The sequence below is a fragment of the Cervus elaphus genome, chromosome 27 (genome assembly GCF_910594005.1).
Source record: "Cervus elaphus chromosome 27, mCerEla1.1, whole genome shotgun sequence".
NCBI classification, from domain to species: domain Eukaryota; kingdom Metazoa; phylum Chordata; class Mammalia; order Artiodactyla; family Cervidae; genus Cervus; species Cervus elaphus.
Genome location: NC_057841.1, coordinates 23,867,894 through 23,894,080, shown reverse-complemented (window position 1 = coordinate 23,894,080; position 26,187 = coordinate 23,867,894). Strand labels below are relative to the sequence as shown.

Here is a 26,187-nt window from a genome sequence, read left to right as displayed (position 1 = left end):
AATATTGTATTAGTTCAGGTGTGTGTCATAGTGATTCAAAATTTTTATAGATTATGTTTCATTTAAAAGTGAAGTGAAGTGAAAGTTGCTTAGTTGTGTCCAACTCTTTGTGACCCCATGGACTATACAGTCCATGGAATTCTCCAGGCCAGAATACTGGAATGGGTAGCCTTTCCTTTTCCAGGGGATCTTCCCAACCCAGGGATCGAACCCAGGTCTCCTGCATTGCAGGCAGATTCTTTACCAGCTGAGCCACAAGGGAATTCCAAGTTATTTGTAAAATAGTGATTATATTCCCACCAACTTTCTCCCACCTGGTGGGTTGTCTTTTGTTTCTTCAGTGGTTTCTTTTGCTATACAAAAGGTTTTAAGTTTAATGGCTGTTGTTGTTTAGTCACTAAGTCACATCTGACTCTTGCAACCCCGTGGACTGTAGCCCATCAGGCTCCTCTGTCCATGGACAAGCAAGAATACTGGAGTGGGTTGCCATGTCCTTCTCCAGGGATAAGTTTAATTAGGTCCCACTTTCTTATTTTTATTTTTATTTTCTTTGCCTTAAGAGACAGATCCAAAAAAAATATTGCTACAGTTTATATCAAAGATCATTCTGCTTGTTTTTCTTCTAGGAGTTTTTGTATATAGTGTGAGAAATTTTTCTAATTCCACTGTTGTTTATGTAATTCTGTGGGGTAACTTCTTAAAAGTACAGTTGTAAGAGGTTAGGTGCACTTTTACCTTGTAGTGACAAATCACTCACCAAAGGGTTATCCCAATTTGCAGTTTCCCCAGTGCTATAATAAAATCCTCGTGCCCACACTTCCTCTGACACTGAGTATTATTATAACCTTCCCACTTAAGGGAACAGTTTTTGGATTTAGGTTTTTTATTTTTAATGAAACATCCGGTCTTATTTGTAATCCTGGGAAAGCACAGAGAAGTTTGTAAGTAATAAGAAAAGGAGATGATTGGCAGGGCGTAGTCACAGAGGGCATGGGTCAAATGGTACCAAGAGTATGAGTGAAAGGTATGATTTTTTCTTGAGGTTTCTTTTATAATTTTATTTTTGGCTGTGCTGGGTCTTCATTGCTGCACAGGCTTTTCTCCCGTTGCGACAAGCAGGCACTGCTCTAGTTGTGGCTCACGGGTTTCTCGTTGCAGAGCGTAGGCTCAGGAGTTGTGGTGCTCGGGCTTAGTTGCTCCACGGCATGTGGAATCTTCCTGGATCAAGGATCAAACCTGTGTCTCCTACATTGACAGGCAAATTCTTTACCACTGAACCACCAGGGAAGCCCCCTCTTCAGAGATGTTAATAGAGGAATAGTAGATGGGTAAATTTGGAAGTAAATGCAAATGAAAGAAGAAAATTTTTGTATAATCATCTTTATTTCAGAGAAATTAGAATCCAGGTTCCTAAGATGGGATTTGGAATGAAGGTACAGACAAACCTCTGTGTAAAATGGAAGGGAGGATTCAGTATTGGGAATGATCAACACTGACTAGTATCGGGAGCATGAGTGGCCTGAGAATGTATGTCTTGGGGGAATCCAGTAGTCTTGGTGATGTTAACTTTTCTGTAAGAAGAAGTAGAGATGTAGTTGTTGAATTTGCCAGGATTTGGGACTTCTGGCTTGAGGTAAATTTATTTTACATTCACAATGATGTAGTTTTATTCTCCCTATCTTCCTGCCACATGAAAAGTAGTTTTATGAGCTAAGATACACGTCCATTGGCAGGTCAATAAGGAAAAGTGACCCTTGGGTTCTGGTAAAAAAAAAATTTAAGCTCATAAATTTAATACACTGCTTTATGCCCATATAAAACCATACTGCTAACAGTTTAAGTTTCTTTATACCACTCTGAACATAAAGCTATATAATGTATTGACTTTTATTAATAAATTATGATGTGAGCAAACATTACTAAAATTTCTGATCCACACAAAACAAGCTCAGTGACTCTGACAGGTTTATGTGATTTGAATCCTGGTCAAGTGCCTCTTGGGATTCATAATGGATCTAGTAATACTCCATCAACTTGTTCTAGTCTAAAGATTGCCTCTCCTTCTGGGAAGTTTAAATATTCTAGTTTTTAGAATATTATTCTTTAAATAAATTCTTTTTCTTCATTTTAATTTTCACATTGTTTATTGTCATAGGGAAGACAAAACGAAAGTATCATGAGATTGTGGTGAGCTTCAATTAGAAGGAATAGACTGGTAAAATAGTAAGAGATGCACATCATTATAACATTTCTCTCTAAAAAATGAAATGTTCCAAGAGGAATTGTGCTAATGGTGGGAACATATTTTACTAGAGAGAAAAACATATGCATGTGTGTTTATTTTCATTAAAATTTCTTTTACTCCATATTTGCCTTGCTGACTTTATAATGAAATTATATGAGGACAGAGACCAATTCTCCCACATGCACTATAGTACTATTACTCATATACTCTGAGTACATAATAAATACCATAGCAATCGAAAACAAGAAACACAAATGCATTTTGAAGCAAACTGGTGATATTTTAATCCCTTATGTTCATTTTTAGTACTCAGAAACATTTTAGTTATGCAAGTCTTGTTTTAGCACACTTTTTATTTCTACAGATATTCTGGTTCTTAGTCATAGTCTATGGCTTTATTAGCAGTTTCATGAGTCTGACGCTTATTTCCCCAACTCCAAATATAAACTTTTGAGGATAAAAACTACATCTACAGAATTGTTTTGGCAGGACATAGAACAGGTCTTCAGTAAAATTTTTAAATTATACATCAATAAAAAATAAGAAAAAGTTTCTAGTGCCATGAATTGCATTTCAACTCATGCTGAATTTATATGCTTTTTTGCGGTCCATTCCCCCTTCTGTGCTCTCTATAGCTCATTCACGTTTATTCTTTTCAGTTTATTGAAGTCAGAGTGTGATGACTGGACACTTGGAACATCATCGTCCAGCAAAAAGTGCCAAGACTCCACTAACAGTGGAGGAAGTAGAAGGGATAAGAAGACAGTTGGGTTTCAATCGCAGATGGAAGATGATGCCCTGTGGACCAGTCAGAAGAAAGATGCATGTCGACCCCAAAGAGGTGAGCTCAGCATCTACAGTAGCGAAATGGGGAGCTTTGGTGGTCAGGTTGCTAGGGGCCGCTAGCCATCAACTCCAGATGGTTTCCTGTAACCCTGGAGCAAGAGTTAAACATGTTACAAACCAGCATGCACCTGCAAGGCCACAGGTAGCACGTGTCCTGGATCAGTGAATTGCATCAACAGTTCCTCTTAGAACACTCATGAGAAACTATCTAATGTGTCCCTCTTTTGCAAGCAGCTAACTGTAAGAATTATTCAGCAGTAAATATGGTCATAGACACAAAATAATACTTAAAACAAACAAAGAGGACCAGTATTGAACATAAATCTTTGCTGGGAAAGTAAACTCTAACAACTGCAATTAATCCTCAATTAATTGGAAATATGAGGAGGGTGAAAGAGAGGTCATTGTGGCTAAAACAGAACCTCGTAAATCTTAAACCTGTATTGCCTAGTAGTCTTTGAAGTACCAGTAATTCTTTCTATTTTATATGTGGTAGATATTTTAAGAGAAATCAGTTATGGAATATTAAGTGAAGCAGTTAAATTTAATTTCATATCCCAGTTGTTTCTGAAGTGACTTTTGGTTTAATCTCTCCTGAAATCATTAAAGGAAAGACTCTGGGACAGAATGGAACAAGTCTGAGCTTCATTGGTCAGAAGATGTGCAGAAAGCAAAGGGCCGCAAAAGGTCTCAGAGCCCACTTCTGTTCACTCCTCTTTCCCAGACATCTTTCTTTCCTGTTCACAGTCATTAACCTCGATTTCCTCTTTGTTTACCTCTTTTTCCTGGGCAAGCTAGCAGTGTCCACTGCTAATGTTAACCAACCGACTTTTCATAATCTCTCTAGTCACTCTCAACATTTATTTATTTGAGAATTGGACAGTGCTTTATGAGATCTTCCTGGGGCTTCCCTGGTGGCTCAGATGGTAAAGAATCTACTTGCAATTCAGGAGACCCAGGTTCAATCCCTAGGTTGGGAAGATCCCCTGGAAAAGGAAATGGCAACCCACTCTAGTCCTCTAGTCTAGAGAATTCCATGGACAGAAGAACTACAGTCCAGGGGATTGCAAAGAGTCAGGCACCACTGAGCAACTAATACTTTCATTTTTCTGAGATCTTCTAGGTATACTACTCTCTCCCTTTGCTCATCAACTGCCAGCTTTGCCACGTTTTTTGTTTTAATTATGATTAATCTAAAAACCATTTAGTCCTCTCCCAGATCATTAAAAGAAGGTAATTAGTCCAAGTTTCACAATAGAGACTATCCACAGTTTGAAACAAGAGCAAAGATACATTTCGTTTGACATAGGACAAAAGTTCTGCAGACCTCTACTGTTTTAGGACAACTTGGAACAACTCTTGTCTTTTTAGACTTTGCTACCAGAAACAGAAATGAAACTGAGGAGACTTTGTATCTGAGATGGAATCTTGTCTACTTTGTCTATTAGTCATCCTTCAGAGATGGGGCATTCTTACTTTTGGCTTCTTCTGTTCTTAGTCACTGCACTTTGGAGAGTGGAGAACCAGTCAAAATTGCTGTGGTGGTTACACCACAAGGCTCAACATAGTCTTCTGTTAAACTGACAACAAACTTGTGTTGTGTGTCAGCACTAAAATAAAATAGCAATATGAGAAAAATGTAGTGTAATAGCAAAGGGACAAATAACTTGTGTTATTAGCTGAGACCACAGCAACATTAGAAAGCTGCAATTGAAAAGGCGCTTTGAGAGAGGTGCCATCAGGCCAGGCCCACTGTGGAGGTTCATCTCTCCCAGGCCCAGCTACAGAAGCCGGAAGTCTACAAAGGGCTTGTGTCCCCCCTCCCAAAAAAAAAATCAATTTCTAATTTGAAACAAAATCATTTTTGACTAACAGGGATTCAGAACCCATTACTTTTTGCTGTGTAGTCTGCTGACATTTCAGCACTTTCTGTTGTGCACAATGAATCCTAATAGTCATTTTATAATGTTACTAGACCAATCAATTTAACCAAGAGAAAGCTGTTACAATTCTGCAGTTTCCAGGCACAGTTTTCACTCATGGTTTATTTTTTTCATTACTCTTTTTTTTTCCTTCCCCTTTTTTTGAGGGGTCGTGGGGGAGGATTATTGCATTATAGTGAGAAAAATAGAACATTTTTCATCTTTTTAAAAGAGTTCTGCTTCAAGGTATTCACAGCAATTATTAACTTTTTCTTCTACTCGCAAGAAATGCTGTCTTGTATTTTTCCCTTCTTTTATTTTAATATGGAGAGAAAAGCAAAATGATGGTATCACTGATCACTGAGGAGCTGAAGTTGCCCCTTCAAGCTATTCTGCCCGTTGCAGGGCTGGTGGTACACACAGATCACAGTACAGGGCAAGGTTGCTGCACTGGCATTTGCAGTGAGAGACAGACTTTCCCAAGGTGTGCGGTAGCAGGATCAGACACCCTGTTTAGCATAAGGCCAATGACCTAACACTAATTGCCTAAGTTACACTGCTTGGTTTAGCATCTCCTTAATTGCTTTCCCCCCTTTAGCATGTCTGAATTTTTAAACATATTATTCTTCTGTTTCATATCCTTTGTTACTTTTGCTGTCCTTTAATCATTAAGTACTACATAGGACATTTACTGCAGGACCATTAATCTTTATTATCAGTCTCTTACTCCCTTACCTCTCCTATCCGCCTCACCATTCTGTCAACTTTATTAATACCAAACACATTAAAAAAAATAAATAAAGGCCTGATTCTTATCTCAAGAAATAACCTTGTGATTGTGAAAATATCAGTACAGTACAGTACTGTCAGAATTATGTTTGAGATGTAAATTGTGTTTCAATCATCAACGCTTGGAATGTTCTTATTTGCCTTTATTGAGCTCTGTGGAACAAGGAGACTTACTAAGGAAAATCCAGACTTGAATCAAGAACTTTTAAGGTGGCAGAGGCCAGCACAATATCATAAAATAATTATCTTCCAATAAAAAAAAATCATAATTTACAAAAAAAGAACTTTTAAGCCAAAAGCATAAATTTAAAAACACTCTTCATTCTTCTTTTTCCCTCCCTACTCAGCAGTCTTTTCATTCTCTCCTAGCTTGCCTAGACCCTCTCCTTCCTGAACAATCACTGATTCTCATTCCGGAGTCCGGCTGGAAAGCCACTCCAAAGCCCAGTACTGCGTTTAGAGCTAGCTCCTGTTTGTTTCTCTGTAATCAATTTCTCACTCCCCTTGACACCCTGACAGGGTTTGAGAAAGGCCGAACCTAGAGTGACTGTGGTTTTCATTCTGTATGTCCTCTAACTGATATGGATAAGAGGCTTATGGAAGCTTCCTGTTGGGAGAGACTGACTGGAGGAAACTGGGTCTTGTTCTAATGGGTCTTGTTCTAAATCTTTAATCGAATTTTCTGTTGATGGGCAGGGCTGTGTTCCCTCCCTGTTTGACCTGAGACCAAACTATGGTGGAGGTAATGAAGATAATGGTGACCTCCTTCAAAAGGTCCCGTGCACCCACTGCCTCACTCAGTGCCCCTGACCCTGCCTGTGGGCCACCACCGACCCATGCCTCCCCTAGAGACTCCTGGACACTCACAGGCTCGTCTGGGTCAGTCTCTTGTGGGGTCACTGCTCCTTTCTCCTGGGTCCTGGTACACACAAGGTTTTTGTTTGTGCCTGCCAAGAGTCTGTTTCCCCAGTCCTGTGTAAGTTCTGTAATCAAATCCCACTGGCCTCCAAAGTCAAATTCCGTGGGGGTTCTCAGTCCCTTTGCCAGATACCCAAGTTGGGAAATCTGTTGTGGGTCCTAGAACTTCCCTAACAGTGCAAGAATTTCTTTGGTATAATTGTTCTGCAGTTTGTGGGTTGTCTGCTCGGTGGCTCTATGGTGGGGTTAATGGCGACCTCCTCCAAGAGGGCCACAGGCTGTGTGACCCAGGTAGCTGCACCCAGAGCCCCTGCCCCTGCAGCAGGACCCTGCTGACCCGTACCTCTGCAGGAGACACTCAAACTCAGTTCTGGCAGTTTGAAAAATCAGAATAACAGAAAAACATCTGCTTTATTGATTATGCCAAAGCCTATGACTGCATAGATCACAACAAACTGTGGAAAATTCTTCAAGAGATGGGAATACCAGAACACCTTACCTGCCTCCTGAGAAATCAGGTCAAGAAGCAACAGTTAGAACCAGATGTGGAACAATGGACTGGTTCAGAATTGGGAAAGGAGTACGTCAAGGCGGTATTTTGTCACCCTGCTTATTTAATGTGTATGCAGAGTACATCATGCGAAATGCTGGGCTGGATGAAGCACAAGCTGGAATCAAGATTGCCAGGAGGAATATCAATATCCTCAGATATGCGGATGACACCACCCTTATGGCAGAAAGTAAAGAAGAACTAAAGAGCCTCTTGATGAAGGTGAAAGAGGAGAGTGAAAAAGTTGGCTTAAAACTCAACATTAAAAAAACTAAGATCATGCCGTCCAGTCCCCTCACTTACTTCATGGCAAATAGATGGGGAAACAGTGGAAACAGTGACAGATTTTATTGTGGAGGGGGGGGCTCAAAAATCCCTGCAGATGGTGACTGCAGCCATGAAATTAGAAGACGCTTGCTCCTTGGAAGAAAAGATGTGACAAACCTGGACAACATATTTAAAAGCAGATACATTACTTTGCCAACAAAGGTCCATCTAGTCAAAGCTATGGTTTTTCCTATAGTCATGTGTGGATGTGAGAGTTGGACTATAATGAAAGCTGAGCACTGAAGAATTGATGCTTTTGAACTGTGGTGTTGGAAATGACTCTTGAGAGTCCCTTGGACTGCAAGAGGATCCAACCAGTCAATCCTAAAGGAAATCAGTCCTGAATGTTCACTGGAAGGACTGATGCTGAGGCTGAAACTCCAATACTTTGGCCACCTGATGCAAAGAAATGACTCCTTGGAAAAGACCCTGATACTGGGAAAGATTGAAGGCAGGAGGAGAAGGGGACAACAGAGGATGAGACTGTTGAATGGCATCACTGACTCAATGGACATGAATTTGAGCAGCTCTGAGAGCTGATGATGGACAGGATGGCCTGGTGTGCTACAGTCCATGGGGTCGCAAAGAGTTGGACAAGACTGAGCGACTGAACTGAACTGCATCTAGAGTAAGTTGGATTTACCTGATTGATACTGTACATGCCCTGCATTTTGTCTCTCAGTTTTTTAGTTTATATAATATACAGCAGCTATCACTGGTTGAGACTCCCTGAGAGACTCCCAAATGCATTTTTCTTTTACTGGAAGTGAAGGAATAATCCCAAATGAGGAATAATCTCTGAAGTTCCTAGTTCTCCCTCTAAGTAAGCCCATGCTTGCAATGATCTAAGTGTTCTTTGCAGCCCATGTTGGATTAATATGGAGGTCCTGATTTTAAAAATAAGCAAGTGGGAGTATCTAAAGTACAGAAACAATTTCCATCTTGCCCCTAAGGAGCACTTATTTATGTTTCTTTTACTATTAGCATTATTATTATATGTCTAATCATTAGAAAGGATGCCACAATACCTTACTTCTGGTTCCCAGTAGTCTGAGAAAACAGATTTGTTAAAACTTGATACTTTCATCATCAGAACACAGAAGACAAGCAGACTGCAGAGCTATGAATAAACCTAACCACGTAGATTAAATCATCCTGCCTAGCCCACTCAGAAAAGAAATTCAATCACAAGAGACCAACATTCAGAGCTGAAGTTGCTATGTACTGAATAGTCCATTAAGCCAGAGGCTCCACATTTCCTATCCTCTGTGATAGAAGTATCTCAAAATACCGCATAATATACTTACTTATTATGTATGTTTTGTGTCTTCTCCCAAGAGAATATAAGCACTTCTTATTTTCACCATTGTTTCCACATCTCCTTGAATGTTGCTTAACACATGGTCAGTTCAGTTCAGTTCAGTTCACTCAGTCGTGTCCGATTCTTTGCAATTCCATGAATCGCAGCACACCCGGCCATCCTGCCCATCACCAACTCCCGGAGTTTACTCAAACTCATGTCCATCGATTCGGTGATGCCATCCAGCCATCTCATCCTCCATTGTCCCCTTCTCCTCCTGCCCCCAATCCCTCCCGGCATCAGGATCTTTTCCAATGAGTCAATTCTTCACATGAGGTGGCCAAATGATTGGAGTTTCAGCTTCAGCATCAGTCCTTTCAATGAACACCCAGGACTGATCTCCTTTAGGATGGACTGGCTGGATCTCCTTGCAGTCCGAGGGACTCTCAAGAGTCTTCTCCAACACCACAGTTCAAAAGCATCAATTTTTCGGCTCTCAGCTTTCTTCACAGTCCAGCTCTCACATCCATACATGACCACTGGAGAAACCATAGCCTTGACTAGACGGACCTTTGTTGGCAAAGTAATCTCTCTGCTTTATAATATGCTATCTAGGTTGGTCATAACTTTCCTTCCAAGGAGCAAGCATCTTTTAATTTCATGGCGGCAATCAACACCTGCAGTGATTTTGGAGCCCAGAAAAATAAAGTCTGACACTGCTTCCACTGTTTGCCCATCTATTTCCCATGAAGTGATGGGACCAGATGCCATGATCTTAGTTTTCTGAATGTTGAGCTTTAAGCCAACTTTTTCACTCTCCTCTTTCACTTTCATCAAGAGGCTCTTTAGTTCCTCTTCACTTTCTGCCATAAGGGTGGTGTCATCTGCATATCTGAGGTTATTGATATTTCTCCCGGCAATCTTGATTCCAGCTTGTGCTTCTTCCAGCCCAGCGTTTCTCATGATGTACTCTGCATATACGTAAAATAAGCAGGGTGACAATATACAGCCTTGGCATACTCCTTTTCCTATTTGGAGCCAGTCTGTTGTTCCATGTCCAGTTCTAACTGTTGCTTCCTGACCTGCATATAGGTTTCTCAAGAGGTGGGTCAGGTGCTCTGGTATTCCCATCTCTTTCAGAATTTTCCACAGTTTATTGTGATCCACACAGTCAAAGGCTTTGGCATAGTCAATAAAGCAGAAATAGATGTTTTTCTGGAACTCTCTTGCTTTTTCGATGATCCAGCGGATGTTGGCAATTTGATCTCTGGTTCCTCTGCCTTTTCTAAAACCAGCTTGAACATCTGGAAGTTCATGGTTCACATATTGCTGAAGCCTGGCTTGGAGAATTTTGAGCACTACTTTACTAGCGTGTGAGATGAGTGCAATTGTGCGGTAGCATGAGTATTCTTTGGCATTGCCTTTCTTTGGGATTGGAATGAAAACTGACCTTTTCCAGTGCTGTGGCCACTGCTGAGTTTTCCAAATTTGCTGGCATATTGGGTGCAGCACTTTCACAGCGTCATCTTTCAGGATTTGAAATAGCTCAACTGGAATTCCATCACCCCCACTAGCTTTGTTCATAGTGATGCTTTCTAAGGCCCACCTGACTTCACATTCCAGGATGTTTGGCTCTAGGTGAGTGATCACACCATCCTGATTATCTGGGTCATGAAGATCTTTTTTGTATAGTCCTTCTGTGTATTCTTGCCACCTAACACATGGTAGGTGCTCATAATGTATTTGTTTAATGAATTAATATATTACAGTTGACCCTTAAACTACTCAGGGCTGAGCTGCCAGAATCCCCTTACGTGTGGAATCCTTTCAGTAGTAAATACTGCAATTCTACACAGTATTTGGTTGATTGAATCTCTAAGTGTGGAAGAACTGTCTATACAGAGGGCCACCTCTAAGTTATACTTGGATTAACACCCACGTTTTTCAAAGGTCAGCTGTATATATATATATTAAATTTGTTTTCTGTGTCTTTGCCTTATTTTTCCACAACAAGGATCTAATCAATGAAATCTTTGACCTCAGTGCCTACAATGATTTAATGGTTTAAGAAGTGTACGTGCTGGTCCCTTCAAAGCCCTTATGTTGATTGATTGGTAATATCAGAGATGTCAGTGAAGTAGGGGTCTTAAAAAGCAGTGCTTGAGAGCCAAGAATACTATGGGTTTTCTTCAGTTTCTTTTATTCTAACTGAGATTTAATTTTTATGCAATAAAATTGCATAGGACTGAAGAGTGCAGTTTGATAAACCTTGACACTTATATATACCCACATGGTTAAGAAATAGTGCATTTCCATTATTCATGAGGGCTTCCCTGTGTTCCTTTCCAGTCATCCCCGTGAGGCCTCTCTCCTTGGTTTGCAGGTGGCTGCCTTCTCAGTGCGTCCTCACATGCCCTGTTTGCTGTGAATGTGCATCCTTGGTGTGTCTCCCTTTTCTTATAAGGACAGAGTCTTACTGGATTATGGGCCACCCATATAACTTCATTTGACCTTCATTACCTCTTTAAAAGGGCTTCCCTGGTGGCTTAGATGCTAAAGAATCCATCCGCAATGTGGGAGACCTGAGTTCGATTCCTGGGGTGGGAAGATCTCCTGGAGGGAAGGCATGGCAACCCACTCTAGTATTCTTGCCCGGAGAATCCCCAGGGACAGAGGAGCCTGGCGGGCTACAGTCCATGGGGTCACAGGAGTCAGACACAACTGAGAGACTAAGCACACAGCACATAGCTCTTTAAAGGCCCTGTCTTGAAACATAGTCGCTTTCTGAGCTGTGCTGGGGGTTAGGACTTCTGCATTTGAATTGCCTGGGGCGGTGGGGTGGGGTGGGGCTGGAAGCACAATTCAGTCCATAAGTTACTCTCTTTCCAATCTTTTTATACCCTTTACTTATTTCACTGTACTCTCTAGGATTCTATTAACCATGTAGAATAAAATGGTAAAGGTGGACTTCATGCCTTGTTCCCAGCGTCACAGGGAAGGCAGACTGTCTTTCACCATTAAGTATGATCTAAATGTAGGCTTTCTGTAAATGCCCTTTATCAGGTTAAGAAAGTTTCCTCCTCATTTGCTGAGGGCCTTTATGGTAATGAGTGTTGAATTTCATCAAGTCTTTTTTTTTTCCTGCACCTATTGAGATGATCATGTGTTTTCTTCCTTATTCTGTTAACTTGATGAATTACACTGATTGGGAAATACTGGTGCATAACATCCTTTTTTTTTTTTTTTCTTTTGGTAATGACCTTGTCAGGTTTTGGTATTAGAGTTACGCTAGCATCATGAATGAGTCAGGAGCATGTCAGCAAGATGGCAGCATAGGGACTTCCAGGAGCTTGTCCTTCCCCAGAAACACTGGAAAGCCTGGCACATACTGTCAGAACCCACATTACCAGAGCTCTGGAAGATGGTGAATGACTTATGGAAACCAAGCAAATGCTTAGCTGGGAAAAAGACCACTGAACCATGGTAGGAGAACTTAACAAAGTTTCAATTTATCCTCACCCTGCTCCCTTCTACAGCCTAGCTGCAGTCTTACAGATGACAGCCGAATTCTAGGTGTGAGCACCTGGTCCCAGAGGAAGCAGACCTTATTCTCAAGGAGTTATGTTTATCTGTTTCAACCTGTCTGTGGATTTCCCAAAGGGCTGATACATGGAGACCACCTTTGTTTTTCCTACGTGTAAACTTTTTCAAGACAGAGAATCAGCTGTATGTAGGACATTCCCTGAAAACATTGAAAGCCAAATGAAAACACCACTGCCACCTGGGGTAAGAAATAACAATTGAGACAAACAATAGACAAGTAAAAGCCAACACACCTAGGTGAAATGAACACAGACCTAAAATACACAAAGTACCAAAACTGACTTAAGAAAAGTAAAGCATCTGAATAAACCTGTTAGCAAATAGATTAAACCAGTAATCAAAAAGCTCCCAACAAAAGCAAGCTCAAAATTGGATGGCTTCACTGGTGAATTCTACCAAATAGTAAAGAAGAATTAACACAAATCTTTTTCAGACTCTTCCCAAAAATATAGCAGAGGAAGGAATACTTATTCACTCATTAAAATGAGTGAATCATTTTATCAGCATTATTCTGAAAGCAAAGTCAAAGACATCACAAGAAAACTATAGACCAAAATCCATTGTGAATATAGATGAAAACATCTTCAACAAGATAAAAGCAAACTGAATGCAGCAGCATATTAAAAGAATTACATATCATGATCAAATAAGATTTAGCCCAGGAATTCATCATACAGGTGGTTTATCATATTAAAAGGTATTTCATAATAAAAATGCCATATTAATAAAAATAAAAAATATAATCATATTAACACAGAAAAATCATTTGACAAAATCTGACACTCCATGATAAAAACAATAATAAAATAGGAGTAGAAGGAAACTTTTTCAACATAATGAGGGACATCTATGAAAAGCCCACAGCTAATGTTGTATTCAGTTGTGAAAGACTTCCCTCCAGGATCAAGAACAAGCCAAGTATTGCCACTTTTGCCACTTCTATTCAACATTTTACTGAAAGTTTTCTATTTTTTAAGAAGACATCGACAAAAATTTGGCAAGAAAAAGAAACAAAACCTACTCAAATTGGAAAGGAAGAATTTAAACTGCATTAGCAGATGACATGATTTTATATAGAAAATATCCTATAGAGTGCAAAAAAAAAAAAAAAAAACTACTAGAACTAATTGCACCAAAGCTGTTAGAGCTAATAAATGAATTTAACAAAGTTTCAGAATAGAATTTAGCACAAAAATCTGTTGTATTTGTATATGCTAGTAATGAGGAGTACTGAAAAGGAGTAGGAAAACAATTCCATTTATAACAGCATCAAAACAATATAATATGTAGCAATAAATTTAACCAAGATTGCAAGACTTGTACACTGAACAGTTGCAAGAGATCAAATTGCCAATATCCACTGGATAATAGAAAAAGCAAGGGAATTCCATAAAAACATCTACTGCTTTTTGACTATGCTAAAGCCTTTGACTGTGTGGATCACAACAAACTGTGAAAAATTCTTAAAGATATGGGAATACCAGACCACTTAAACTCTCTTGAGAAACCTGTATGCAGGTCAAGAAGCAACAGTTAGAATTGGACATGGAACAACAGACTGGTTCAAAATTGGGAAAGGAGTACAACAAGGCTGTGTATTGTCACCTGTTTATACAGCTTATATGCAGAGTACAGCATACAAAATGCCAGACTAGATAAAGCTCAGCTGGAATCAAGATTGCCAGGAGAAATATCAGCAACCTCAGATATACAAATGATAGCACTCTAAAGCAGAAAGTGAAGAGGAACCAAAGAGCCTCTTGATGAAGGTGAAAAAGGAGAGTGAAAAAGCTGGCTTAAAACTCAACATTTGAAACACTACAGTCATGGCCTCTGGTCCCATCACTTCATGGCAAATTGAAGAGGAAAAAGTGAAAGCAGTGACAGATTATTTTTTCTTGGGCTCCAAAATCACTGCAGATGGTGACTACAGCCAGGAAGTTAAAAGACATTTGCTCCTTGGAAAGAAAGCTTTGAGAAACCTGGACAGCCTACTAAAAAGCAAAGACATCACTTTTCCAACAAAGGTCCAAATAGCCAAAGCTATGCTTTTTCCAGTAGTCATGTACAGATATGAGAGTTGGACCATAAAGAAGGTTGGGTACCAAAGAATTGATGCTTTTGCAGTGTGGTGCTGCAGAAGACTGTTGAGAATCCCTTGTACTGCAAGGAGATCAAACCAGTCAATCCTAAAGGAAATCAACCCTGAATATCCATTTGAAGGACTGGTGCTGAAGCTGCTGCTAAGTCACTTCAGTCATATCCAACCCTGTGCGACCCCATAGACATCAGTCCACCAGGCTCCCCCATCCCTGGGATTCTCCAGACAAGAGTACTGGAGTGGGTTGCCATTTCCTTCTCCAATGCATGAAAGTGAAAAGTGAAAGTGAAGTCACTCAGTCATGTCCTACTCTTTGCGACCACATGGACTGCAGCCCACCAGGCTCCTCTGTCCATGGGATTCTCCAGGCAAGAGTACTGGAGTGGGGTGCCATCGCCTTCTCCAGGTGCTGAAGCTAGAGCTCCAATATTTTGCCCACCTACTGCAAAGAACCAACTCATTGGAAAAGACCCTGATGCTGGGAAAGATTGAAGGCAAAAGGATATGCGGGTAACAGAGGATGAGATAGTTAGATAGCATCACTGATTCAGTGGACATGAATCTGAGCAAACTCTGGGATGTAATGAAGGACAGGGGACTCTGGCATGCTGCAGTCCATGGGATCATAAAAAGCCAGACACAACTTAGCGACTGAACAACAATAGCAACAAATCAATGAATTTAGTAAAATCTGTATTAAAGTTAATATACAGAAACCCCTTGCATTCCTATATACTAAAAATGAAAAGTCAGAAAGAGAAAATAAGGAAACATTCATGTTCCCCATTGCAACAAAAAGAATAAAATACCTTGGAATAAAACTACCTAAGGAGACAAAACACCTGTATGCAGAAAAACTATAAGACACTGATCAATGAAATCAAGAATGACACAAATAGATATACCATATTATTGGATTGGAAGAATCAATATTGTGAAAATGACTATGCTACCCAAAGCAATCTACAGATTCAGCACAATCCCTGTCAAATTATCAATGGCATTTTTCTCAGAACTTGAACCAAAAAGTTTACAACTTGTATGGAATCACAAAAGACCCCAAATAGCCAAAGCCATCTTGAGAAAGAAAAACAGAGCTGGAGAAATCAATCTTCCTGATTTCAGACTGTATTACAAAGTACAGTTATCAAGACAGTATGGTACTAGCACAAAAGCAAAAATATAGGTCAAATGGAGCAAGATAGAAATCCCAGAGATAAACCGACACACCTGTGGGCGCCTTATCTTAGACAAAGACAAATATACAATGCAGAAAAGACAGCCTCTTCAGTAAGTGCTGAGAAGCTGGACAGCTACATGTAACAGAGTGAAATTAGAACACTTCCTAATACCATACACAAAAATAATCTCAAAATGGGTTAAAGACCTAAATGTAAGGTCAGAAACTGTAAAACTCTTCTAGGAAAACTTAGGCAGTGCACTCTTTGACATAAATTGCAGCAAGATCCTATTTGACCCACCTCCCAAAGTAATGGAAATAAAAAAAAAATAATAAGCAAATGGGGCCTAATTAAACTTTAAAGCTTTTGTACAGCAAAGAAAACTGTAAGCAAGATGAAAAGGCAGCCCTCAGAATGGGAGAAAATAATCACAGATGAAGCAACTGACAAAGGATTAATTTCCAAAATATACAAGCCAGATCAATAGCAGAAAAACAAGCAACCCAATCAAAAAATGGGCAGAAAATCTAAACAGACATTTCTCCAAAGAAGACATACGTATGGCCAACAAACACATGAAAAGATGCTCAACATCACTCATTATTAGAGAAATGCAAATCAAAATTACTATGAGGTAGTGACTCCCACCAGTCAGAATGACCATTATCAAAATCCTACAAACTATAAATGCTGGAGAGGGTGTGGCAAAAAGGGAACCCCCTTGTACTGTTGGTGGAAATGTAAATTGATACAACCAATATGGAGAACAGTATGGAAATTCCTTTTAAAAACTAGGAATAAAGCTACCATATGACCCAGCAATCCCACTACTGGGCGTATGCCCTGAGAAAAAAATGCCTAATTGAAAAAGGTCTATGTACCCCAATGTTCATTGAAGCACTATTTACAATAACCAGGACATGGAAGCAACCTAGATGTCCATCAACAGATGAATAGATAAAGAAGTTGAGGTATATATATATATATATATATATACACACACAATGGAATGTTACTCATCCATAAAAAAGAACAGATATGAGTCTGTTGAAATAAGGTGGGTGAACCCAAGAGAAAAACAAATATTGTATGTTAATGCATGTATATGGAACCTAGAAAAGTGGTACTGATGAACGTGTTTCAGGGCAGAAATAGAGATACAGGTGTAGAGGTGGGTCTTCTGAACACAATGGGGGAAGGAGAGGGTGGGACAGATCGAGAGGATGGCTAGCGTTGACGTCATACACTACCGTGTGTGGAGTGGATAGCTGACGGGAAGCTGCTGTGCGGCACAGGGGGCTCAGCCAGCCTGGCACTCTGTGATGACCGAGAGAGGTGGCATTGGGGGAGGAGAGGTTCAAGACGGAAGGGATATATGTATATATACATACATACATGCTTATGGCTGATTCATGTTGTTGTGCAGCAGAAACCAATACAGCATTGTGGAGAAACTACCCTCTAGTTAAAAAAAAAAAAACAAAAAACGAAAATGTAGTACATATATATAATGAAATATTACTCAGCCATAAAAAGGAATGCAGTTGTGTCATTTGCAGAAACATGGATTCACCTAGAGATTGTCATACAGAGTGATGTAAGTCAGAAAGAAAAAAATGTTGTATAGTAATGTATATATATATAAAATCTAGAAAAATAATAAAGGTGATCTTATTTGCAAAGCAGAAATAGAGACACAGACATAGAGAACTAATGTATGGATACCAAGGGGGAAAGGAGATGGGTGGGATGAATTGGGAGATTGGAATTTACATATATACATTACTGTGTTTAAAATACGCACTGAGGAAACCAGATCTGAAAGAGACACGTGCACCCCAATGTTCATCACAGCACTGTTTATAATAGCCAGGACATGGAAGCAACCTAGATGCCCATCAGCAGACAAATGGATAAGAAAGTGGTGGTACATAAACACAATGGAATATTACTCAGCCATTAAAAAGAATATATTTGAATCCATTCTCATGAGGTGGATGAAACTGGAGCCTATTATACAGAGTGAAGTAAGCCTGAAAGATAAACACCAATACAGTATACTAACACATATATATGGAATTTAGAAAGATGGTAATGATAACCCTGTATGCGAGACAGCAAGAGAGACACGGATGTATTGAACAGTCTTTTGGACTCTGTGGGAGAGGGCGAGGGCAGGATGATATGGGAGAATGACACTGAAACATGTAAATTATCATATGTGAAATGAATCGCCAGTCCAGGTTCGATGCATGATACAGAATGCTCGGGGCTGGTGCACTGGGATGACCCAGAGGGATGGGATGGGGAGGGAGTTGGGAGGGGGGTTCAGGATGGAGAACACATGTACACCCATGGCGGATTCAAGTCAATGTATGGCAAAACCAATACAATGTTGTAAAGTAAAACAAATAAATAATTTAAAAATTAAAAGTAAAAAAAAATAATAATAATAAAATGGATACCTAATGAGAACCTACTGTGTAGCACAGGGAACTCTACTTAGTAATCGGTGGTGACCCACAGGGGAAGGAAATCCAAAAAGGAGGCAATTTATATAAGAAAAGTGAAAGCGTTTGTTGCTCAGTCATCTCCAACTCTTTGCAACCCCATAGACTGTAGCCCACCAAGCTCCTCTGTCCATGGAATTCTCTAGGCAAGAATACTGGAGTGGATAGCCATTCCTTTCTCCAGGGGATCTTCTCAACCCAGGGATTGAACCTGGGTCTCCTCCATTGCAGGCAGAGTCTTTTTTTTTTTTTTTCCATTTTTTCATTTTTATTTATTTATTTATTTTTATTAGTTGGAGGCTAATTACTTCACAATATTTCAAAACCCACTGCAGGCAGATTCTTAACCGTCTGAGCCACCAAGGAAACACCAAACATGTGTGTACATATGGCTGATTCACTTTGCCCTCCAACAGAAACTGACACAGCAGTGTAAAACAACTGTGCTCCAGTGAAAAGAATAGTCAAGAAATCAAAAATTAAAATGTGCTGTGTGCTCAGTCACGCCGTCATTTCTAACTCTTTGCAACCCTGTGGAGTGTAGCCCTCCAGGCTCCTCCAGGCAAAAATACTGGAATGGGTTGCCATACCCTCTCCCCAACCCAGGGATTGAACCCAGGTCTCCCGCATAGCAGGTGGATTCTTTACCATCTGAGCCACTAGGGAAGCCCAAGAATACTGGAGTGGGTAGCCAATCCCTTCTCCAGGGCAACTTCCTGACCCAGGGATCCAACTGGGGTGTTCTGCATTGCAGGTGGATTCTTTACCAGCTGAGATACCCAGGATGCCCCAAAAATTAAAATAATAAATGTATTTTTTATTCATGCCAAGAAAAAGAAAAGTTAGAGAACAGGTAGAGAAATCAGAACCCTCATACATTGCTGCTGGGACTTTAAAATTGAGGAGCATTGTAGAAAACACTTTGATAATTCTTCAATGCATGAACATAGAATTACCGCAAAACTTGTCAGTTCCACTCAAATGCTTTCAAGCAAATCTTACACACATGTGATCATAACAACTCTATTCATAATATGTAAAAGGTGGGAGGAACCCAAATGTCCATGAACAAATGAATGGATAAACAAAATGCAATATATCCATACAGTAGAACATAATTTAACCATAGGAAGGAATAAACTTCTTATCCATGCTACAGTGTGGATATACCTCAATGATATCTTGCTCAGTGAAAGTAGTCAGACACAAAAGACCATGTTGATGGAATCATGTTGTATGATTCTATTTATATACCCAAAATAGACAAAAGACATTAAGTGGTTCACAGCAGCTACGGGAGAAGGGAAAATGGAGAATGACTGCTTACTTGGTACAGGGTTTCTATTTAGAGTAGTGAAAAGTTGTGGAACTAGAGCATTGCAATGGTTACACAACATTCATTATAATGCACCTAATGCCAGTGAATTGTACACATTGCATGCATGCATGCTAAGTCGCTTATGTTGTGTCTGACTCTTTGTGACCCCATTAACTGTAGCCCACCAAGCTCCTCTGTCCATGGGATTCTCCAGGCAAGAATACTGGAGTGGGTTGTCATGCCCTTCTCTAGGGTATCCTCCTGACCCAGGGATCAAACCCGCATCTCTTGTGTCTCCTGCTTTGACAGGGAGGTTTTTTTTACCACTAGCACCACCTGGAAAGCCCCTAATTGTACACGTTAAAATGGTAAATATGTTTTTTTACCACAATTTTCTTTTTAAATAAGTCAGAAAGTCTTTTCTCCCTTTGTTTCCTAAAAGAGTTTGTGTAAGAAACTGTTGGCCCCGCCATGGAAGGTCAACAAGGAGAAGTAGGGGTATGAAAAACTACATATGAGAGGTTTTGAGATTTTTAATAGACCTGAAACGGCACCAACAGTGTCCACTAGTTTTCCATGTGACCATACATAGTTACAAGGGAGAGCAGGGAATACAGTCTACCTGTGTGCATTGTGGTGGATAACTAGCAGCCTCTGTCAGAGCAGCGTTCTTCAAAATAGCCCCAAACCAGAAACACTCCAAATGCCCATCAGTCACAAAGGAGATAAGTCATAAATGCATGCAATGGAATACTGTATAGCAAAGGAAATAGACTGCAGGTATGTAAACCAACATAGACTCATCTCACAGACATAATGTTGAGCAAAAGAAGTCTCAAAAAGAATATGAATATATATATATATATATATATATATATATATTTCTCTTTGTAAAAAGTTTTAAAGCATCAAAAGTAAGCCACATTCTGGGATGCATACCTAAAGTGGTAAAACTATAAAGAAGAAAGGGAATAATTATGAGAGTAGTGGCTGGCTCTTGGAGGCAAAAAGAGATTGTAATCAGAGATGTGTATTGGTGATGCTTCCAGGTGGCATGCCGCCAGTACTTTTTCTTGATCTAGAAAGAGCTTACCCTGGTGTTTTTTTACTGTTTATTCTTTAAACTGTATTGAATACTATAATATAACTCAACTATTTTAAAAAATGCAAAATGAAACAAAGGCCCAGAAATGGAGTTTTCTTAAACATTGAACTCAAGTTCTCTTATCATAAGATGTTGATTGATGGATGAGCAGACATATCCCCAGCTCTGTATAAATAGGACATGATGCATTATATTCAATTCCATCTGTGTATGCAAAGATATATGTGTTTATTTACATAAATATATTCACATATATTTACATATGTATAAACATATGCCTTTATGTGTGAAAAGTATCAGCCTAATGGATGATAGTCTTAACAGCACTTTTGTTTTTAAAATGTGTACGTTGTATGTGTGTGTATGTGTGTGTGTGTTTAGAGAGAGATATATCATTCTATGAATATGCATTAACTATATGTAATTGTTGGTATCAGTTCAGCCACTCAGTTGTGTCTGACTCTTTGCGACTCCATGAACCACAGCACGCCAGGCCTGCCTGTCCATCTCCCGGAGTTTACTCAAACTCACGTCCATCAAGTCAGTGAGTCAACTCTTCATATGAGGTGACCAAACTATTGGAGTTTCAGCTTCAGCATCAGTCCTTCCAATGAATGTTCAGGACTGATTTCCTTTAGGATGGACTGGCTGGATCTCCTTGCAGTCCAAGGGACTTTCAAGAGTCTTCTCCAACACCACAGTTCAAAAGCATCAATTCTTTGGCACTCAGCTTTCTTCACAGTCCAACTCTCACACCCGTACATGACCACTGGAAAAACCATAGCCTTGACTAGATGGACCTTTGTTGGCAAAGTAATGTCTCTGCTTTTTAATATGCTATCTAGGTTGCTCATAACCTTCCTTCCAAGGAGTAAGTGTCTTTATGTCAGGAAGCATTTAACAAGAGGCTTCCTGTGTGCTGTTTTGGATCTGTCAGGAACCCTCTGTCCCTTATTAATTCCTGAAAATTCAGGAATTAAGAGGAGAGGCACGCCTTTCCCGGGGCTGAGGAATCCAGGCATTTCTCATTACGGTGATAAGTACCCTCTTCCTTCTTATGAACCATATGGTAAAAGGAGATTGTTTGCAACTTTCTCTTTGATAGGGATCATGTTATGTTTTGTAAATCTGGAATTTTAATCTTTGCTGAGAATGACTACCTTGTAAGACAGTATATATGCCCACACCATGTTGATTAAAACACCTTTGCTCCGTCAGAGCTTTGGTCCCCGTGTCTTTGTTTCTTTCTCTCTCTCTCTCTCTCTCTTTCTGGCTAATTCCCTGGAGCACGGAAGCCAGCTGCATGACCCAGGGAATATTAGCCTCTTTACTTCTTTCACTCTCTCATCGTTGACTCCGGACCACCAGGTTCCGGTCCATTGAAGGACCAACATCTTTTAATTTCATGGCTGCAGTCACCATCTGCAGTGATTTTGGAGCCCAAAAAAATGAAGTCTGACACTGTTTCCACTGTTTCCCCATCTATCTGCCATGAAGTGATGGGACCAGATGCCATGATCTTAGTTTTCTGAATGTTGAGCTTTAAGCCAACTTTTTCACTCTCCTCTTTCACTTTCATCAAGAGGCTTTTTAGTTCCTCTTCACTTTCTGCCATAAGGGTGGTGTCATCTGTATATCTGAGGTTATTGATATTTCTCCCAGCAATCTTGATTCCAGCTTGTGCTTCTTCCAGCCCAGCGTTTCTCATGATGTACTCTGCATATAAGTTAAATAAAAATTGTTGGTATACTTAATATTAAATCAAATTTTATAGAAGGAATAAATATTAAAAGCTGATAAATAGCTTTCTGTAAACTTAATAAGGAATAGAGCTTAAAGAATTAACAAAAAGAGGTAAATTTGCCCTATGCCTTAGAGCAATCATTCTTAACTTTTTGGGTTTCTTTCAGAATTTAATGAAAAGTATGGTCCCTTGAACCAGAAAAATGAATGAGCATATATATATATATACGTTATTGTGCCTGTAATTATGAGGGATTCCTCATACACATAATTCTGTGTTTTTATGAAGAATATAGAAGTCCCTGTACTCTATTAAAATTTCTTTAAAAAGTTTTTCCCATCAAATATCAATTGTCTCAACCAAGCTTTTGACAGAAGTATCAAAACAGAGATAAAAAGACTAATGTTCAAGTTTTCTGTAATAGTGACTAACAAGTTATTTCTCTTATTACTACCAGGCATTTCTTCTTCCCCCTTGCCTCAGCCACAAATCCCTCCCAGTTGTTTCTCTTCCTATTACTTTTTTTTTTTTTTAAGATATTCAGCACTTTATCATAAAATAGACTTTGTTTTAGATATTTCCCAGCTATAGGCTAATGTCAGTGTTCTGAGCACACTTAAACAAGGCTAGGCTAAGCTCTGATGTTCATTATAAGTGTATTTTTTTATTTTTAATTGGAGGATGATTGCTTTTCAATGTTGTGTTGGTTTCTGTGTACAACAGCACTAATCAGCCTTAAGTGTGTGTGTATGTGTATATACATACATACATATATATGTGTATATATATACTCCCTCCCTCTGGAGCCTCCCTCCCGCCCCCACCACCTGTCCCACCCATCTTGGTTGTCCCAGAGCCCCTGGTGGGCTTCTTGTGTTACTCAGCAGCTTCCCACTAACTTTCTGTTTTACACGTGGTAGTGCATGTAGGTCAGTGCTACTCTCTCAGTGCGTCCTACCCTCTCCTTCCCCCGCTGTGTCCACAAGTCCATGTCTCTATTTCTGCCCTGCAGATAGGCTCATCAGTACCAGTTTTCTAAATTCCATGTCTTCCCTTCCATCACCCAGGATTCCAGCCAGTAGTTGTAGTCATGGTGAACTGCTTTTCCTGCCTCCATTCTCTCTGTTCCATTCTGTTCTAAGCTCTGTTACAAGAATAATCTCTCCAAAGATCAGTGTGGATTTTTTTAAATTGTTGTTGCTGCTTTGTTTCATTTTTGAGCCCAACTAACTCAGTGTTTAGGAGTTTGCAATTCAGAATCAAATAGACCTTAACTGCATTCAAAGCCCAGCCTTATTCTGACCAGCCTGTGTGATACTGGACAGGCTGCTTGCCCTTTTCACAGTTTCCACTTCCTTATCTATAAGATGAGGACAATAATAAAATTTACTAACTGCATTTTGATTTCCCTGGTGGCTCAAACAGTAAAGCATCTGCCTACAATGCGGGAGACCTGGGTTCAATCCCTGGGTGGAGAAGATCCTCTCGAGAAGGAAATGGTAGCCCTCTCCAGTACTCTTGCCTGGAAAATCCCATGGACGGAGAAGCCTGATAGGCTACAGTCCATGGGGTCACAAAGAGTCGGACATGACTGAGTGACTTCACACACACACATAAAGATTAATAAGATAATACAGGCGAAGTGATTTAAACTGATTAACAAAGGACATAGAGCTCAAGAACTGTTTCCTGAATTTATTAAATATTTAGCTATAAGGTTTTTTAATTTAATGCTTTTGTGAACTCCATGCTCCCTGTTCCTTTCTTTCAAAATTCCACCTCCTGCATCAGATCTTCCCTAACCCTAAAGCTAGATGTGATCTCTCCCACTTCTTAATTCCTCAGACTTTTCATATTATATTTTACAGCAGTTTAGCATAATGGTGAAAACTCTGGGAGCAAATGTTGGTCACTTACTAGCTTTGTGACCTTGGGCAGGTCATTTAAGTCCCCTACAGTTTATTTTTCCCATCTGTAAATTAGATATTAAGAAATAGTATATGTCACAGAGGGTTTCTATGAGGATAAATGTAAGTAATGTTTAGAAGTGGCAAAACTATAGAGATGGAGCTGGAAGGGGATGTGAGCAGAACAGTCAGAGAGAAGAGATTGACTATAAATGGGTATAAGGAAAACTTTTGGAGTGATGAAATGCTTTAAAATTGAATTACAAAAACAAGTAAATGCATGACAAAAATATTAAAAACTGGCTATGTAAATTTACTACTATTTATCAAACTGTACACTTAAGAGGGGTACATTTTATGGTATTCAAATTATACTTCAATGAAGCAATTTTTTAAAAAAGCAAAATGAATATATGGTATATGGAAAAGGCTTAGAACAGTAACAGACACATACTAAGCATACTGGCTGTTTTTAATACCTTATACTGTTTTATGCTGCCTTGAGTTTTTTATGGTTCTTCACCAGATTGTTCAGAGTGTCTCATTTCTTACTCACATCTTCCTTCCCCTCTCCATAAACTAAGCCTGAATTTAATCCTGGTACTATCCCCTGTGCATCATTAGGTACTTGGTAAACATTTACTGACTCATGCATTGTATGAACTGCTGGAGTTTATGTCCACTATTAGAAAGTACTGGTTTGGGTTGAGGGTCCCACAGGTTTGTGTATAAGAAGTCTGAATTGTGCTTTTGGCCAGCTGGTCTTTTACATCTCTACATGATAGAGAACAGTCAATATTGAGTATGGCTTTTAAATACCAGGATTTTGGTAATTGTTTTGATGCTAATCTCTACAGATGTAGGCCTGGTTTTCTCTGGTCACAGCTAAACCCTGCCATTCCCTGAGTTAGCATATGGTATTCCTGATCTGGTATTTCTAACACATCAAAGCTGTCTTTTCAGATCGTTTGAATATTCACCATTTCCTCAAAGAGATAGTGACTCTTCCCAAGTAACTTCTTTCAGCAGTTTGGGCAACAGTTTCCTAGGAACCAGAAGAAAATTGTGAATGAGATTCTTATAGTCTTCCAAGAAAAATACAAGAGTGTTTTGTGTATTTTTGGAATACACAAAGTATTCCACATAATATTATGTGGAAAATAACATTAAGAAGAAGAAGGAGAGAGAAGGATAAGATGGCGGAGTGGCAGGATGTGGAGTTCACGTCTTCCCACAGAGGCATCAAGAATACATCTACAAATGGAACAGTTCTCACAGAGCACCTGCTGAATGCTGGCAGAGGACCTTGGACACCTAAAAGGACAGGAAAAGATGAAAGAAAGGGAAAGAAGAGGAAGCCAGACAGGATCTGTGGGTCTGGGTTGAGAGGGTGAGGAACTGGAGGAGAGGAGAGGTTCCTGCACCCAGGGGATCCTCCTCACTGTGAGGAGATCAGCTCAGACAGAAGGAGGGGCTTGGGGCCTGGAGGAGAGTGCCGCAGCCGGTCTGTGGCAGGCGGGACAGAGTGAGACGTCCACAGGCGGGCTGTGCGTAACCCTGCGTACCTCAGCCTCAGACATGCGTCTGCCGATGTGGACGGGGGCAGATGTGGTGTGCCGATGTGGTGTGGAATGTGGGGTTTGGAGAAAAGACCCGAGGAAAGGACTGCTGTTGGTTGCCTGGAGACAGCCTGAGGGGACAGGAGTGAGGAGCTCCACAACCAGGAATACTGCTGGAGGAAGCCCAGAATGCCATAGAAGTGAAGCCCCACTATTGAGTTAGGCATGAAGGGCAGAGCTGCCCTTACAGCCTCATCCCAGT

The 26,187-nt window shown here is 40.0% G+C and overlaps 1 protein-coding gene across 3 annotated transcripts in view; it reads left to right on the top strand.

Moving 5' to 3' along the window:
* Positions 1-26,187, top strand: part of KIAA1328 (KIAA1328 ortholog) — a 440,823-nt gene that overhangs the window by 325,057 nt on the left and 89,579 nt on the right. For all 3 annotated transcript variants that reach the window (XM_043889124.1, XM_043889126.1, XM_043889125.1), the window contains one exon: positions 2,905-3,086. In XM_043889124.1, coding sequence (XP_043745059.1) covers positions 2,905-3,086 — 182 coding nt within the window. The remainder of the gene's footprint in view (positions 1-2,904; positions 3,087-26,187) is intronic.